General features: G+C 53.6%; 1 protein-coding gene across 2 annotated transcripts in view; it reads left to right on the top strand.

Moving 5' to 3' along the window:
• The window catches only part of PFKP (phosphofructokinase, platelet), a 59,875-nt gene extending 42,371 nt beyond the window's left edge, over positions 1-17,504 (top strand). Inside the window, exons 14-23 of one of the 2 annotated variants that reach the window (XM_070254861.1) lie at positions 181-251; positions 1,908-1,995; positions 2,985-3,137; positions 6,485-6,637; positions 9,646-9,810; positions 11,042-11,103; positions 11,477-11,588; positions 12,612-12,711; positions 16,672-16,774; positions 17,089-17,504. In XM_070254861.1, coding sequence (XP_070110962.1) covers positions 181-251; positions 1,908-1,995; positions 2,985-3,137; positions 6,485-6,637; positions 9,646-9,810; positions 11,042-11,103; positions 11,477-11,588; positions 12,612-12,711; positions 16,672-16,774; positions 17,089-17,236 — 1,155 coding nt within the window. In that variant the 3' untranslated portion in view covers positions 17,237-17,504. The remainder of the gene's footprint in view (positions 1-180; positions 252-1,907; positions 1,996-2,984; positions 3,138-6,484; positions 6,638-9,645; positions 9,811-11,041; positions 11,104-11,476; positions 11,589-12,611; positions 12,712-16,671; positions 16,775-17,088) is intronic. The other variant, XM_023632210.2, reaches the window with a different exon arrangement.
• The last annotated feature ends 1,035 nt before the right edge of the window (positions 17,505-18,539 follow it).

Raw genomic sequence — 18,539 nt, 5'->3', positions numbered from 1 at the left:
TTGTTCTTAGAATCCTGTTCAGGGCTTGACTCACTCAGCCTCGTGAGACAGCGTTTCCTAAGGTTTCACAAGTCCTCGCAGCCCCGCAGCCTGTCGAGGGGCAGCCATCCGAGCAGCTCGTAAAGCTTTCTGATTCTCTCGTCTTTTTCACTGGGCCGTTTCATTCTGTTTACTCATCAGATCAAAGAAATCGGCTGGGGAGATGTCGGAGGTTGGACCGGCCAAGGAGGCTCCATTCTTGGAACAAAACGGTAATCTCCCCTCTTGATTCTGACCTGCTCTGAGGAAGAAGAGAAGGCCACGTTCTAGAACAGAGTAGCTGGCGCAGAGGCTGCTGCTTTTAATTTCCTATAAAGGGTCCCCAAGGATGCTGGTGCTGGTTCACGTCCTGGCCCCGCTCCAGGAGGGGCCTGGGTTAGGTTTTGGGACGGATGAGATGTGCCCTCGAAAAGAGATGAGGCGGGGAACGTGGGAGCTGCTCCTCCAAGACTCCTCACTTCCATTGATTTGAAGAGCCCAACAGTGGGCGACAGTCCTGGATCTCGTGAGGTGGTAAAGACCACAGATGTCACTGAGCTGTATGACCAGGAGTCCTACGTAAACCGGAATTAGTGTGTCACTGAGAGTGGCTCCGGGTCTGTGGGGATGACAGACCTCCCCAGTGCCGGGGGCACAGATTCCCACAGTGGAGAAACGACCTGAGTGATTCCAGCCTGAAAACGTGGGCTTCTGAACCACAGTGAGTGTCCGTTTTCCAGCCTGGCCGGGACAGGATAATTTCAGAGGTGCTGTGATTTCCTACAGCCTGAGGTCTTTCCATCTCTGGTCGCAGGGGTGCAAGTATTAGTATCAGTCATTACGACAGATCACGTTTTAGCACCGAAGGAGATCGCTCCGTATGGGAGTCTGATAATCATTGGGTTCCATGCAACGGTTAGCTCATTGTCCCACAGAAGCTGCCCCACCCTCCGTTCTGCTTTGCAGCCAGGCCCCTATGGCCCGGCTGCTGGCCACACTCCACAGAGCGCGGCTTGTCCTCCGAAGCTGCTTGCCATCCGGTCCCTCCAAGTACTTGGCTGTTGGTCTTCTGGGCTCAGAGCTCCTTGCAGAAGCAGGGGGCTCCCCGTGAGCCTCCTGGGCCCCTCCCGAGTGTCCCGGACACCCAGGCAGAGTCGGCTTTAGGACCCGACCTGGGCGTTGCTCTGGGGGGGCCTGGAGGGCAAGTTGTCAGCACCTTATGACAATGCTGGATGCTGGGAGGGACCCTATACGTCATGTCAGCTTGTGTGCCCTGATTACCCAGGCCTGAATGTTTTTGCCCTACAACTTTTGAAATCTACCAAAAATATAAGCCCCTTATTTTCTCCAGTCAGCATGACAGAAAGGTCAGGGTGGGTGTCGGGCGGGCCCTTGGGTGGGGGCACGGCCAGTTACCACGTGTCTGGTTCCACCTGTTGGCCGTGTTGTTTGAAACCGGCGATAGAAGGGGAGGAGAGCAAGGATGAGTGGAGGTGACTTTAAGGGGCTTAGACTGGATAAGGTCTGTGTGCGTGATGAGAGACTGGAGTTTCCATTCAGACAGCCCTTGTGAGTATTGGAAGCCACTGTGCTTCATCCCTGTTCTAAGGAGGCGGCGGGATGCTTTGAGGTCGAGCTGTTGGACAGCTGAAAAGTCTGATCCCATTTTCCTTTGAAAAGATGCTTTCTTGAGATTTGATTCCTGGTTGCTCCCGCCCTGTGTGGTTCCCCAGCCCTGCCTGCCGTCTGCCAACCCCGAGGAGGAGGGCACAGATCTTCTCGGGGCCACGGGGCTCAGCCACGGAAGGCAGGGAGGTGGGCTGGGGGCGGGGCTGCTGTCCACCGTGTGGAGTCTGTCTGACTGTGTGTCTCCGTTGAACTTCTTGCAGCACCCTCCCTGGGAAGTACCTGACGGAGATTGCCGGGCAGATGCGCACCCACAGCATCAATGCGTTATTGATCATTGGTGGGTTTGAGGTATGTGGGTGGTCGTGTCCCTTCCCCTGCTGGCTCCTTTGTGCTGCGGGTTTGAGAGATGGCCCCCTGCTGGCTCCCACCGCCCGTAGTGCCGTCTGCCACTCATGAACTGGGGTCCTCGGACCCCAGGCCCACCTGCCACTGGACAGTTACAATGCCGAGCAGAGCAGGTGGTGAGCTGTGGTGCAACCCTCACCTGGTGCCAATAGAGTGACCTCCTCGGGAAGCGAAAACTTGCCTGCTTGCCTGGGGTTCATCGGCTCAGTGAGTTCTCATGTATTTCAAGCCTATGGAAATGCTCTCTTTTGAATTTGAAGCCAGTGGCTCTTCAGAGAGGAAGGTAGTTAGATGGCCAGATTAATGTCTTTTTAATTTTTGTTTTTTATATATTTTTTCTTCTTTTCTTTTTTTTAAGGTACTCTTTCTTTTTTGGTGAGGAAGATTGACCCTGAGCTAACATCTGTTACTAACCTTCCTCTTTTTTAAAAATTTTTTTCTCCCCGAAGCCCACGCATGTAGTTGTGTATCCTACAACTAGTTGTAGGTCATTCTAGCTCTTCTATGTGGGACACCACCACAACATGGCTTGATGGGTGATGCGTAGGTCCACGCCCAGGATCCAAACCAGTGAACCCCAGGCTGCCGAAGTAGAGCGTGTGAACTTAACCCACTTGGCCACCAGGCCGGCCCCTATTTTTTTGATTACATATTAGACTGTAGACCTTAATTTTTTCAATTCAACCAAGATCAGTCCCATGATGATCTTTCAGTTTACTTTAAAGAAAATGTAAGAAGCCCAAAGAATCACTCTTGCCAATAAGAGTTAGCCTTGTTTCTCTAGGACGATGTCCCGTGGTGTCCTTTGTGCTCAGAGACCTACTGGTGCCTGTCTGTGATGCTAACGCGTTTCCATGTTGGTTTTTAGCAGCCCCTCGATGCCCCTCTGCTCCCCGCTTCCTCCCCCACAACTGCACACACTTGTCCGGCAGGCCTACTTGGGACTGCTGGAACTGTCAGCTGCCCGGGAGAAGCACGAAGAGTTCTGTGTCCCCATGGTCATGGTCCCCGCCACCGTCTCCAACAACGTGCCTGGCTCCGATTTCAGCATCGGTGCAGACACCGCCCTGAACACTATCACCGACGTAAGTCTGTGCGGCCAGCAAAGCAGGTGCCGCGGATGCTAACCCAGAGGGCGCCGGCCCGCTTTTATCTACCAGCGTGCTAGAGACTGGAGCGAGGCCCGGGGTCTGTCTGTCTTCAAAAAAGTATATGAGAAAGCCTGCCAGCAACCCCTGATCTGGCTCCCAGGGATTTTTGCTGCTCTTGTCTTGTGCTGCGGCCAGGATGCCATCTCGCTGCCCAGGCCCGTTGGGGAACAGCATCTGTGGCTCAGGTCCATGTGGATCGATCACAGTGTTTTGTGATTTGGATAACTGTTAAAATTATTATTTTTTTGGCTGAGCCAAATTGACTTGAAGCCTACAGCACCTTACTGTGATAAATCCTGGGTCTGACGGCCCTGCTTTGGTGTTTGATGGTAGAACCTGAACTAAATATTTTGTGGTTTTATTCGTGGACCTGAATCCGCTATTAGCATTCATCACACATGGCCGCGGCCAGGAGCATCCTCCTCCCCTTTGTAGACTGGGGATGCTAACTACACCTAAAATGGTGAGGATGCTATTTTAGGTTTTTTTGCCAAGAGCCAATAACAAAAACAGAAATACATCCTTATTATCGTATTTGTAAATCACGCCTGGGAAATCGCATATGAGTTTGAAGATCAGCAGCAGAACACAATTCTTTTGTTTTTTTAAAATTTGGTGTCTAAAATTTTTCGGTAAATTCTCAAGATTTTTTTCCTTGAGACCTAGGTCTCGTGAATGTTTCCTTCAGATTTTTTTCCATAGCCCGTGGCATCACGTCTGTTTCTAGCGCTGGTAAATAAAAGAAACGCTTTTAAAATAAAGTTCAAATGGTAAGTGATGCTTTGCACTTGTTTCTTGCTTTTGTGAGCCGCTTAAACTTTCCGAGGTTTCTTTGCTAAAAAGCCCTGCCCAGGGCCGCGTGTGTCCCCGCTGGAACGTCCTTGTCCTTGTGTGGTCACTAGCCTTGCTGGGCCGCTGCCCGGGCACCTGTGCTTCCGGCTCTCGCTGCTGTTGGCCTAACCGATCCTGATCGAGCTGTGAATTGAAAGGTCGCTGTCTGTCGCAGAATAAATTTTACCATCTTTCTTTTTTACTGCTCTTTTCCCTGCTGTAGCTGGGTTTTGAATCTGCTTCTGCTCAGCTTGCAGTAGAAGCGACTGGAAGTTCGTTTTGCCTAATTGTTACCTAATTAGATTCCCTCTCGGGGCTGGGGGGGGCGGGGTACCTTGAAGGTTGTCATTTGTGGGTCCTGGCCCAGGCTGCTGTTTCCCTCCTTGTGATATGCGTTATGCACTTTTAGGCATGAAGACAAGATTCTCCCACTTTATAATTCCAGGCTCCTCTGCTACCAAGAATTTTTTTTTTCCAGATTATAAAGATTGAAAACGCGTGATGTTAAAAACTTGGAAACCAAAATATCCAGGGCACACTCCACATTACTCATCCTGCTCCCCTTAGAGGGATTTTGAGATTTACTATATGATCTTTTAACTTGGGTTTTCTATTCCTTGGGGTTTCTCAAAGCCAGGTTACACAGCAAGAAGGTCCCCGCCTGCCACAGCGCCAGGCCCGCCCGCCCGGGGTACGCGGACAGGAGTGCCCTGAGGCTGTCAGCGGGCAGGCGGTCCCGGGGCTGTGGTTCTGGGTCTGGTTAGTGACCAGCGGTGCACTGGGCGGTCAGGATGACTGAGTGTGAGCTGCCACGGCTGCTCCTGGGTCTGCTCCGGCTGTCCTGCAGCTGTGGGGACCCGAGCTTGGGCAGGGCATGTTGAAGTCGGTTCCTTCCAGAGTTCTGTTGGTTAAAGCCGAGATGAAGTTGAATCTTTGTTAGAAGATTTGCATCTGGGGTGGAACTCGTCTGAGCTGGCCACGTAAGGGACAACGGGTGCAGGCAGAAACCATGCTGGGTGGGAGCTGAGCCGATGGGACCTGGTGCTCTGTGTCCCTCCTGTCTGCTCCGGGGTCCAGGGAGCCCTCAGGGCTGCAGACCAGAGCAGGTGTAGCATCGGTTCATGCGCCTCATTCAGCAGCTCAGGCCACCTGCAGGCCACAGTCTCACGTCCAGAGGCTGTCAGTATAGGAAGAGCATTCGGGGTACCATCTGCGGGCGTCTCGGTACCAACCGTTCCTTCTGTTCGGAGTTGGGTGGCTCTCACCTGGCGGCGATTTGGTCCCCCAGGGGACATCTGCAATGTCTAAGGACACTTGGTCATCGGAACTGGGCAGGGGGTGCCTTGGCATCTGGTGAGTGGAGGCCCGGATGCTGCAGGTCCCCCGTGGTGTCAGGACAGCCCCCACAGGGTGCTGCCCACATCCCTTGAAACAGATGGCAGTGATTTAAGATCCCAAAGTGATCGGAGGCCCCAAAGGCAGGGTCCATGCAGAGATGGAGAGGGGCTGGCTGGGGTGCAGAGGGCGATAGCCGAAGGACCAGGAGGCAGCTGAGTGACCACCTCACCTTCCTCCTGGTGGCTCCCTGGACTAACCACGGCAGGTCCCCCATCTACGCATCTCGGGCCGCAGGCCCCTAGGTCAGGGGCAACAGAGCACACATGCTCGGGGAGGCGTGGGGCCCACCTACCTTCAGTCGTGCACATTCTTGTGGCAGGACGCACCCTGGGCACGTAGGTGGGATGAATAAAGACCAGACGTGGGTCTGTTTGCACAAATGTGCCACCAGAAGCCTGGCTTTTTGGAGCTTGGTGGATCCGGGGATGGTGGACGGGTGTACCTGTGTCTGCTAATGACCTGTTCTGATTAACACTTAGGGGTAGAGAATCCAAACTCTGCCCCTATGCTTAATAACGCTCCTTTCTTCACATCGGAGCCAATTTCTCTTTGTGGGTCCAGAGCACGTTTGGGGCACAGCTCCTCGGTGCTGCCTTGTGTAAGCATCGCGAAGGGCCTGGCCAGGCTGGTCCTCCTGACTGAGAGTAGAGAGGCGGCCCAGTCCCCGGGCTGCACATCTCCCATCACTGACGCAGGTCATTGATGAAGCCTAGTGGGTGGGGCCCCAGCTCGGCGTACTGCTGAAAGTTACCGAGGAGGGGTCTTCCCACCTAATTTGCCTCCCTCACGTCTGAGATGGCAGGAAAGGACCGCTGTGCGTCCATACTAACCCTGATGCGGCCTCTGGCCCTGCTTTGCTGTGCACCTGCTTACGTCCCACCCATGCCCGGCGGGGGGCCCCTGGGAGGCCCGCACCCCATGCCCACACACTGTCAGGTGTCCTGCCCTGACTCCGTGCCAACCGGGAGCCCCCTCCGCCTGACCCGCACGGATGGAGCTGATGAGGCCCCCGCTGCGGGGCCGGCTAACCACCCCCAACGCCGCTGCTGCAGGCTTTCGAGAGCGCGCTCGCCATGGCAGATGCACGCAGCAACCACGAGGAGTTTTGCATCCCCGTTTGCGTCCTGCCTGCCACCATTAGCAACAATGTCCCGGGCATGGAGTGCAGCCTGGGTTCTGACACGGGCATGAACGCAATCGTGGAGGTGAGAGCCCCATCTCCTCGTTTCTGTCTCTTCTGCCCTGAGAGGACCGCCGGTCACGCTGAACACGCGTGGTCTTTCTCTTTCCCCTAAACAGAGACTGAAGGGAAACCATCTGGTCCTCCAGAATGAGCAGGCCAGTCTGGTACCACTCTTTTTTCCAGTTAGCGGGAGTTTATATCACACGTCCCACCCCGGGAGAGTTTTCCTAGCTGCTTCATCTGAGGGTGAGGCTGTCTGTATCCACTGACAGGGAGAGAGGTTCCCTCAGTGCCCTGGGTGCCGTGTCTGTTTCTATACCCCCTGTGCAAGAAGCCCTGATACCTCCCAGGCACTCTGAGGGGTTGTGTCTGCTGAGGCTGGCCGCCGGTGCCCAAGGTGCACAGCCAGATGTCTGCATAGCCACATGTGTGCATGGCCACATGTGTGCATGTGCACGTATATGTACATAGCCAGATGTGTGCATGGCCATGTGTGTGCATAGCCATGTGTACTAATGGCCAGGTATATGAATAGCCAGGTGTGTGCATGGCCAGGTGTGTGCATAGCCACATGTGTGCATGGCCAGGTGTATGCATGGCCACATGTGTACATGGCCAGGTGTGTGCATAGCCAGGTGTGTGGGTGGCCACGTGTGTGGTCCATCAGAGGAGACAGCAGTCAGGAGGGCGTGCAGATGGGGTCAGGTGCCGGGTGTGTGTGACAGTTCCAGGGGAGCGCAGCCCGTCCAGGCCTGGGGCATGTGCTTCCTGTGAAGCGGAGGTGCGTCGGGAGCTGAGGTGCGCTGTCCCCCAGGCTGTGTGCAGTGTGAGCTCTCCCTGTCGGAGAGGTTCCTCCGCCCAGCTTGGCCCCGACCCTGGGAGCACCGTGGGGGACGGAGTGTCTGTCCGACTCCTTTCCCAGCTGACTGCGATGCAGGCAGAGGAGGGGAAGGCTTCTGCCAGGCTGCCGTCCCGATTCTGTCGCATCATAGCCTGACTCTGAGACCGTGGGTCCCTCTGGAGCGTCTTGCCCGTTTTCTCACTCAATTTGCTCTCGAGGGATGGGCTTGTCCTACCTGTTTAGAGGGTGATGGCCTCCGAGGGGCTCATTCCCAGGTTGGAAGCTCCCACGGGCCCAGCCCTTGGCCTCTTGGAGTCTGTTTCTCTGCACCTAAGATGGCCGTAGACAGAGCCATAAAGTAGCCACTGGCTACTCAGTGCTGTGCGGGTCCTGCATCTCTCTTCACACCTCGGCCGTGTGCAGCCATCATCTCTCAGATGCTCACGCTTGCTTTGCCCCTCGACCCTGCATCTGGCACATTACCCCGGCTTTCAGCAGTCTGCACTTTGCGGGTGGGATCTCTCCAGCCCTCGCCAGCCCCTGCCTGGTCTGGCCACTCAAGTTTAGCAGACACCCAGCCTCTGGGGAATATCTCGGTCATGGGAGACTGACTGACAGGCAAGACCGTGGCCTCACATCCAAGTCCATGGGTTTTTTTCTATCTTAACAGTATTCCAAGCTCCACCTCCTCTTTTCACGTTCGACTTATATTTTTAAAGCAGCAGTGCGGGAAAATGTTAGGAGTATTGGAACTGTAACTTGACGGCTTTCCTCCGGGGGACGATTCCCAGAGATTTTTCTCAGAGAATCGTCTGTCTGCCGCTGGGGACACTGGCACAGTGGACGTGGCTGGCGGGGGGGGGGGGGGGCCGGTCCAGCCAGGCAGCGTCTCAGCTCTCCTCTGCTCCTTCCTCTCACCCTACAGTCAGAGAACTGGGGACAGGGTCGCACCCGGTGCTGTGGCTCTCACTTGTCAGTTCTGCCGTTAGTAACGAACGAGATGAGGCTGCGATGATTTGCTGGGTTTAGGAGACGGGGTCAAGCCTTCACACACAGCCTGGGGGATGCAGAGAGAGAATTTAGGAGTGGTATATTTGAGCCCCGAGCAGAGGCGGCCGTGCTGACAGCTCCCATTGTTGTGACCTTTGGTGGCTTACGGGTGATGGGGGCCTCGGCTCCACTGTCACATTCACTCGGGTTTCTTCATCTTTGTCACTCGGGCCAGTGCACAGACATGCACGTGTCCAGCTCAGCTGTGCAGGAGAGCATCTTTGCCAGCAACGTTCTTCTGCCATGAAGTGATGAGGATGCCATCCTCTGAACTGGTGACACTAGTTCTCCACTTAGTGGAAAAGGATGCCCGTCACTGCAGCCCTGGGGGGCCTGGCGTGCCGCCCGCGTGCCCAGCCCTGTCCCTTCCACTCCGCTGATTACGTTTAGGCACCACGGGATAACCCAGGATCATCTCCCCACCTCAGCATCCTGGACTTAATTACCTTATAGGGGAACATTCCTGGCTTCCTGGGATTCGGACCTGGGTATCTTTGGGGGCCACTCTCTAGCCTGCCACGGACGTGTGAGGCCCTGGGGAGGCCTCGGGGATAGCCCATCCGGGAACTGGACATGGCTGGAGGGGGAGCGGGCGCTGGTGCCGGGAACCAGGGCGTCCATGTGAGGCTTTGGTGTTACTGAAGGTCTGAGCGAGGTGACAGCTGGATCAGAGTGTCTTAGAGACAGAGCCTGGTCGGAGGCTGGTGTTGTCTGAGAGGGAGGATGGTGGCGTGGAAGAGCCATGGGGGGAGGGGCGGGCAGTTTTCTCTGTTGTTTTGGCCGCTAAGCTAGTGTCCTCCAGGAGGGCCGAGGGCAGACGTTTCCCTGGGAGACCTGCTGTCTGTGTCTGGACAGCTTCTGGGGCCTGTGTCCAGGAGCCACTGTCTGTCCCCCAGGAGAGGTGCTGGTGGAGTGAGCGGGTCTGCAGGCGCCTCCCACCCACCCAGGGTGCTGGCCAAGGGTGTGACAGGCCTGCCCTGGCATTGGGGCCTGTGACTGCACTGCCCAGGCCCACGGGGCCGGCATCTGGGCTGGAAGCCCGTGTCTGCCTGCTCAGGACCCATCGGGCCCTCAGTGCTGCCCGTCTCCATGCCGGCTGGGCCTGCGCTGGAGTGACTTGTGTCCTTCTCTGTGCCCAGACATGTGACCGCATCAAACAGTCGGCCAGCGGGACCAAGCGCCGCGTGTTCATCATCGAGACCATGGGGGGCTATTGCGGCTACCTGGCCAACATGGGGGGGCTTGCTGCAGGAGCCGACGCCGCCTACATTTTTGAGGAGCCCTTTGACATCCGAGACCTGCAGGTACGTGGGCACCACCAGGCCTCTGGGCACTCGGAATGCGCGCACTGCTGCCGCCCCGTCACACGGAGGGGCGTTTGTGTGGGGGGATGGCAAGGGCACTAACCATCGGCTCACTGAACCCGGGCCGTGGTGGGTGCGCTGGCCCCAGTGTCAGGACTCTGCCCCGCATGACAGTGCCAGCACCCAGGTCTCAGGGCACCTTCTGCTCGTGTCGCCCAAATGCATTAGATTTCTGTCTGTTACACGATTTCGCCTCCTGTTAGGTCACCGTATTCCATAGGTGGGTTGTAAACCGTCTAACAAGGACGTCTCGTGCCTTGTGGGCAGCTGATGGGGACGAACACACGGCCTCTCTTGGGCCTGGCGCTGTCCTGTGTGGCTGAGCGCAGGAAGTTTGCACGCTGGTGCACATCCTCCTGGGCTCTGAGCCTCCCGGGAGCAGCCTTTGTTGGAAACACTGGATTAACGAGGGGATGCGCGGCGCCCCGGGAGGTGGCTAGGCCCCGGGGGGACACAGCAGAGTGGGTTTCACTCAGGCAGTGTTGTGGGCATTGCTGACTGGAGAACAAGACTCGAGGGACCACAGGCCATGTCAGCAGCTGCGTGTCCACGGCTGCGTTAGGCTCGCTGTCCCTGTGGGCTGCTTTTATGTCTGAAGGTCGCAGGTGCCTCTTCTGCAGCAACTGGGGTCTCTTGCCACAGCTGTTGGACGGAGGGCTAGCGGGGTGCCTGCAGCGCTGGTCGGTGGCTCAGCCCCCTCTGTGGAGGAAGGGAGGCTGGGGCGTCCCCGAGACCCGGCAGCTGGGGGCTTGGGGTCGGGGCAGGCAGCTAGGCCTCCAGACATGTATCCTCAAAGCCCATCCAGGACAGACGTTAGCAAGTCATACACAACTAAGATAGAAAGAATGCAGGTAAACGTAACCTTGTTTTGGAAAATGTCTCTCCTGGAAGCTGCGAGTCCCACGGACCAACTGAGACGTCCAGTCGGGGAGCTGCGCCCCTCCACATGCGTCCTGTGTGACCATGTTCTGCTCTCCTTACTGTCACATTTGTCTCGACCTGATGTAGTCTTTGCCACCCTCACCTGCTGAGACATAAACCCTGGGGGCAGCTGCCCTGTCTGACGCCCTCGCTGCTGCTCCATTAGGCACCCAGATCACGAGGTACCCACACACAGTAGGCGCTTAATAGAAGTTTACTGTCGGACTGACTGACTGACACTCTCTTCCAGGCCAACGTGGAGCACCTGACGGAGAAGATGAAGACCACCATCCAGAGGGGACTGGTGCTCAGGTAACGGCATGCCTGTCTTCCTTCATGTGAGAAAGAGCCCACCCCTGACCCAAGCCCACTGGGCCGTCGTCTCTACCGCGGAGTCTCCCTCCAAACGCGGAGGGAAGGACCTAGAGGAGTTGTGCCTTGTGTTAGAAACGTGTGTGCATTTGAGCACTTAAGGAGTCATTTTGTAACATCTGTTTTTGCTTTTTATTTTTTTAAGCTATCTCCACGTCATTTCTTTCATGACGCCCCTGACCTTTATAAAGAAAGAAGGAGATGTGTGGGGTGAGGGGTGGGAAGGGCTGATGGGCCAGCGTGGCGGGCGCCTGGGGCATCCCGTCTGCGGCTGCCGCCCCCCTCGACTCAGCCGCGCGCTCGCTCGTTGCAGGAACGAGAGCTGCAGCGAGAACTACACCACCGACTTCATCTACCAGCTCTACTCGGAAGAGGGCAAAGGCGTGTTCGACTGCAGGAAGAACGTGCTGGGCCACATGCAGCAGGTGGGCGGCGCCGCCACACGGCACAGGAGCCCTTGCTGGTGGCCTGTTTGTAGATGGATATCTTAATTTAGCTATTATTTTGGGGAAAAAAATGTGTATTCATAAGTAAATTCCAAAGTGATTAAAAACATCTCAATTAGCTTATGGTTCCGTTTAAAAGTCACCCTGAATATCACCAGCTCAGGGATCCTTTCTGTTTTCTGTGATATTTGGGTGGATGGGCATTTTTAGGAAAACTCTCAACTTTCGTATAAATAGTGACAGCAGTTAATTGGAAAAAAAACTTATTCACATTAAATACTTCACTCAATATTGTGGCTTAACCATTTAAATTGAAATAGACGATACTATGTGAGATTTTCATGAAATCGGAATGTTTTGGCAGGAATCTCGGGGTTTGCTCTGTGACCAGTAAGCGTGCCCCAGATGGCGGAGCTGGAGGTGGGCATGGAGCCCAGCGCCAGTCTCCTGGTTACGCGCCTCCTCTTCCCGTCACTACCTCCCACTCTGTGCATCTTCGGGAACCACCTAGGGCTTGTTAATCCATTTCAAAGGGTCCATGAACCCCTGAAATTAGATGATGGAAGGCTAGGCAGGTGTGTCTTTTGTGACAGCGAGCCCACAGCGTTGATCAGAGCTTCAAGGAAACCGTGCCCCCTCCCCATCCCAAAATAAGGTTAAGAAATCCTGATAGAAGATTCTAAAGTAGTGAAGCTGCTAGTCGACCGGTCCTGTTGACCAGCATCCTAGTGTTATGGGGCAGGCCCTGTGCTCGCCGACAGGCTGATCCAGCACAGGATTACGGGGTTGGTTTTGGTCCCACCTATACACAAGGAGATAGAAATATGCAAAAAAAAAAAAAAACCAAAAACCAAAATCCATAACGAATTTGAGTCTCTTAAAAATATGATGTGAATTTTGTTAAAGAACAGTAATTTTATTTTCTATTTCATTTTCAAAAGTAAACAGCCAGGAAGGGACGGTTATGTAACTAACATCTCCTGTCACTCTGACCACCGACAGGGGGGAGCGCCTTCTCCCTTCGACAGAAACTTTGGAACCAAAATGTCTGCTAGAGCCATGCAATGGATCACCACGAAGCTGAAGGAGTCTCAGGGCAAAGGTACCAAGTGATTGTGGTGGTGGGGGCGGGGGCGGTGCTGAGACAGGGCTGGGCTCCTGGAGGAAGTCTGTGCTCTGGCAAGTGGGCGCTTGTTTCTCCTTTGCCGAAATGGAGCCTTGAGCTGCAGGTGACAAGATGGTTCTGCTAGACTCTGCGGTCACTGTTTATGACCCTCAGGGTTATAATTAGGTGTAAGTGTAATTACTGTAACGAAGTGCTTTATTCCTGCCTATTAGTGAGGGAGGGCATTCCAGGGACTAGTGACTTGGTTCTTCTAATAGCCAGGCAATGGCTGCACACAGACGGGGCTCCATCAGCAAGACCTGGAGCTGTGATTCTTCTCCTGGTTTTCTTTCTTTGCCACATGGAATCCTCTGGACTTGCTTTTACTTAAGATACTTAAGGCTCACTCATTGATTCACTCACTACTTCTCTTTTCAGAGCACAGATCAAGGATCCCTTGACCGTTGGGATGGGGAGGGATCCAGACTATGTCCTCCTGTAGCACCTGGTCTGTCCTTCCTGCGTTACACTTTGCTCCCTCCCCACCAGAAGGAACCTCACAATTTTGTGCTACTCATTCCCTCACTTCCTTCAGTCTTACCACCGGGTTGAACCTTCAAGGGCTCGGTAGCTTCTTCTGTAGTCTGTGTGAACGGAAGCCCGCAGTGTGTGTTTCCCTGTGACCTGCTTCTTTGACGGGGCGTTGGGTTTTTGAGAGCCACCATCTGATGTGCGTCCATGATTTGACGTCCCATCGCTGGAGCCGGCCAACCCTACCGCTCTGCTGACCCGACACCTGGTGTCCCGGGTCTTGCTGACATGCGCGATGCTGCAGTGCCTTGACCGGGGAGCAGGATGCTGGGTCATGGCGAATGCGCCGGCCCATCCAACTGGCCCCCCAACCACACGCTCAGCGCAGGGTGTGCGGGCTCCTGACTCCCGTCTGGGCGACACTTTGAACTGTTGCTGTTGGCTGGGCGTGAGGCATCTCATGCGGCTTTAAGAGGCTAAACTTGCTCAGTGGAGAGGGCCACGCCAGCTCCTTAACGCTTCCTCAAGGCTCTTGTTTCTTCTCTGAACTCTGCAAGTATCTTACCCATCTTTCTGTTGGCTGGTTATGTTTATCTTTCTAATTATGTAGTTTTTTGGTTTATATCATTTTATAGACTTAAACATATTTTGGTTATATTACTTTATAGGAATATTTTCTATTTTCTATTCTGCCAGTCACAATGTTGCATGTATCCCATCTCCCATTTGTGACATACATGATGTTTTCTGCAAGTTATCTTTTAATGAAGTGCTTTTTTTTTTTTTTTGGTTAGGAAGATTGGCTCTGAGCTAACATCTGTTGCCAGTCTTCCTCTCTTTTGTATGTGGGATGCCATCTCAACATGGCTTGATGAGTGGTCTGTAGGTTTATGCCCAAGACCTGAACCCACGATCCCTGGGCCAGTGAAGCAGAGCATGCAAACTTAACCACTACGCCACCGGGCTGGCCCCTGAAGTGCTCTTAATTTTAATGTAGCCAGTTTACTAAGTTTTTCCTTTATGGTTTGAGCTTTCTGTCTTATGAAAACATTCTTCTTTTACCCATTTAGTTCTTTAATCCACTTGGCTTGATATGAAATTTAAGGCCTATTCCATTTTCTCCCATGTGGATAATCAATTATTTGGGTGTCATTTATTGAAAAATCCATTCTTCCCTCCCCTCTGCAGTCTGGTCTCCTTCATAGACCATCTATAAACTTATGGGACCATTTCTGGGCTATTTGGTTCATTTTTGGCATTCAGTGATCGATCCTTGCCAGTATTCCAGCTCCATAAACAATTCCTGGCCTCTGGTGGGCGAGTCATTCCACCTGGGCCACATGTGCTGTCAGGGAGACGACAGAATCATTGTCAAGGTCCACCAAAAATTCTGTTGGACTTTTTGGGGGAATTACATTTAACCACTAAATCATTTGCAGGAAGAACTGATGTTTTTAAAATACTGAATTTCTAAGTCATGGACATCGTATCTCCATCTATTTAGAGCTTTTTTTTCTCTCTTATTAAAGCATTGTTTTGCCTAAAGATCATGCATATCTTTTATGGAACGTTATTCCTGACTTGATTTTTAAGAAAATATATTGCTGTAAATAGTATTAAACTTTTTTCTTATTGCTGGTCTATGTATAGAAACAATTTCTATAAACTGGTTTTGCAGTCAGCAACTTTGTACAGGCAGTCTCATTCTAGTATTTGTAGATTCGTTTTGTTTGGCTCTTTACATCCACGTTCTTGTCACTGTCTGTATACGACCTTCCATTTTTCCCTTGGTAACTTTGTGGGTGTGTATGACTCCAGAGCAGTCCTGACAAGGGCAGTGACAGCAGGACTCCTGGCTTGGGCTCGACCTTAATGGGAGGAGAGGATGTTTTCAATGCTTCAGGACGAAGAGTTCTTATTCATATGTAATGCAAGTCTGTCTGCCTGCAACTTCATATTTGCGGTGGGTCTTTGATAGACACACTGATACTCGGGTAGGTACCTGGTACTTTGTTCATTAGGTCCTTTTTCAAACGTGAAAGGATGCTACACATTTCTTACATCGAGTCAGACAGTCATTGAAGTTCCTTTAACTGACTCCTCGTGTGAAGCCCACCTGCCCTCCTGGAGCACGCCGCTCCCCCCATCCTTGCCCCCAGGCCCTGTGCGTTGTTCTTGGCCTCACTGTGTGGGCTTTTTGCCTCCACCATTGCTGGCTCATCTTGCCCCTCCTGGGCGTGGGGCCAGGCTTGTTCCAGCTGTCGAGTAAGTCGGGGGGCTCCCCTCGGAAAGAACGTGCATGATGGGAGTTTAGTTTTGATTTTGGGATGTTTGATGAAACTGCCGGTGACATCTCGTCACAGCCTCCCACTTCCTTGTAGGGAGAGCTGATTGCGGGCTGTCTTTATGTTAGAGAACTGCTTCAATCAGTTTTGTCAGCGATATTTTCTAGGAAATTTTCAATTCATCTAAATTTTCAGAAACTTCAGCATGAAAATTTTTTAAAACATCCTCTTTTCTTTTTGCTGTGTGTGGCATTTCTCATCCCACTCATTCCAGAGCTTGGTCATCTGTGCTAATGTCTTTATTTCTGCCCCTCAGTTTTCTCGATCAATCACATCAGATCTGTGTGTGTGTTTATTAGCTTTACTTCCAATGTCTGACTTACAGAAGCGGCGCTGTAAATAGATTCAGCCTAATGTTAGTCTTCGAAGAACTGATCTTGGCTTGATTGTTTCTAAGTTTGTTTTCTACATTAATTTCTGCTTTTATATTTCTTGTCTTTTGGGTTTCTTCTTTTCTCAATTCATCTAACGATGCTCATCTCACTACCTTCCAGCCTCTCCTTATGTGCATTCACGAGCATACGTTTCTTATTAATATTTAACTGCAGTCTGTCTGCAATCTAAGCCAATTTTCCTATTCCTGTATCAGTGAGAGATTTACTCACCAGCAACCGCAGGAAAGCTCCTTCCCCAGGGTCCTCGCTCCCTGAGCGTCTCCCGTGAAGCGGTCAGCCACCCTGTGAGTGCAGTGAGGGAGGCCCCGTCACGACCCAGGCCGGCGCCCTTCGCTGCCTCTCCTCTCTCATCCTGAAGGGGACTCGTGGGTGCCTAAGCGACGCCCCGAGAGAAAGCAGCCTGCCCCCCGGGAAGACGCCCATCGTGAGGTCCCGGGGCTGAAGGGCACCGATCCCTAGATGTTCTCTGCCCTCGCTGTCAGGATTCCCAGGAGTCGTGAGCATCCCCGGCTTCCGGCCAGCCAGGCTGCGGCTTCCCAGTTCTTCATCCTCCACAGGATGCTGCTTCCCCTGCCGCCGGGGAACCTGCTCTCCTCCCTCCCCTTTCCCTCCTCCATTGGCCATTTTATCTGCCCCGTCAACGTGACGGATTATTCATTCTTAGATCACTTTTCTGTCTTTTACAGGAAGGAGATTTGTAAGTGATGATTCCATCTGTGTGCTGGGAATAAGCAAAAGAAACCTTGTTTTCCGACCTGTGGCAGAGCTCAAGAAGGAAACGGACTTCGAGTAAGTAAAGGAAACATCGCGAGTCGGAACCCTAGTGCCAGTAGAAGGAATGATGACAGGGGTCCCAGATGACAGAGCAGCTACTGTCAATCACTCGTTATCATAAGTCACTCCTTTAAGTATTTTAAGGAAGCCAAGTTAGAAAATACAAGACCTTTAGAAAAGGGTGGAGTTTTTAGAAATAGAGCTGTTTCATTTGACCTACGAGAACTGCTTTGTCACCAGACTTTCCTCAGTGACTCCACGACCCCTCTGGTCGGGGCCGCCCTGCTGGCGCCTGGCGTGGCGCTCACGTTGCTTCCTCCTGTCCGCAGGCACAGGATTCCTAAAGAGCAGTGGTGGCTGAAGCTGCGGCCTCTCATGAAGATCCTGGCCAAGTACAAGGCCAGCTTCGAGGTGTCCGACTCGGAAGAGCTGGAGCACGTGCACCACCGCGGCCACGAGGAGCCGGCCGCCATCTAGACGCCAGCGGCCTGCGCCCTCGGTAGTGACGCTGCGACTCCGTGTGCCGCCCGTTTTTGTAACGTTTAAGTTATTTATCAGCACTTTATGCGAGTATTGTTGACCGAGTGTTGTTGATATCAGTACCTGTCACAGGGCACCCTCCTCTTGTACCTTCCTCCCCGTCGGACCCTGAGGGTCCAGCGTGAGCTGTTGGCTGGACCTCATGCTGTCTCCCGCTTTAACATGTGCCTGTCTGGTGGAATAAAACGTTTGGCTAAAACCTCAACCATGGTCCTAAGTTTCTTTTATTCTTTTTTTTTTTTTTTTTATTGAGGAAGATTAGCCCTGAGCTAACATCTGCCAGTCCTCCTCTTTTTGCTGAGGAAGGCTGGCCCTGAGCTAACATCCGTGCCCATCTTCCTCTACTTTATACGTGGGATGCCTACCACAGCATGGTTTGTCAAGTGGTGCCATGTCCACACCCAGGATCTGAACTGGCGAACTCTGGGCTGCCAAAGCGGAACGTGTGCACTTAACCACAGTGCCACTGGGCCAGCCCCTTCTTTTATGCCTTTAAGGAGGAGTTTAAAACCTCAGGATCTGTGGGCAGCTGCAGAGGGTCCCTCGGCAGCTCTGCGGGCAGGTGCTGGCAAGCTATCTTTCCAGAAATCAGTGAACTAGGCCTCACGCAAGTACAAAGCCGTCAAGGAGGGAACAGGCAAAGCTGTGACCCAGCAGACGTGTGACACGTCGAGTGTGGGAGAAGGCCCTGGTCGGGGACACCAGCTCACGGGTTCCTTCCAGAGGGACAGTGGTGTGGACGCTCACGTGGGCCCTGAGTACAGGTGAGCTTGCGCACTTGGCTTCAATCCTCGCTGCACAGCGCAGCCACCGTGAGCCCCCACACCAGGCATGTCGAGGCCCCTGGGGGGACCCACGGTGTAACCCTCAGAGTCTGAGCCGGGGAAGGTACCAGCGTGCAGGCAGCGGTGAGGGGAGAGAAGGTGGGCCAGTGAATCCAGTGCTGTCTCAGAACTGGGGCAGGGCTGGCGCCGGGCAGTCCTTTCTGGCTGAAGCGCGGAGAGCGAGGCTCAGTGGGACGGCCCTTCAGGACGGACTGAGTGGGAGAAGCTGGTGTCAGTGCTACTGACCCCACACCCGCCGAGTTCTCGGCCGCTCCCTCCAGGGACCAAGAGCCCTCTTGGTCCCTGGGGCGACTGCACTGTGTCACGGCTGCGCCGGCCGCCTCTAACTGTGTACACTCCACTCACTCATGTCAACAAGGCCGAGAGCACCCACCAGCCGAGCGTGTGCCACTGGA

This window comes from Equus caballus, chromosome 29, assembly GCF_041296265.1.
Source record: "Equus caballus isolate H_3958 breed thoroughbred chromosome 29, TB-T2T, whole genome shotgun sequence".
Taxonomy (NCBI): Eukaryota; Metazoa; Chordata; class Mammalia; order Perissodactyla; family Equidae; genus Equus; species Equus caballus.
This window is presented reverse-complemented; position numbering and strand designations above follow the sequence as displayed.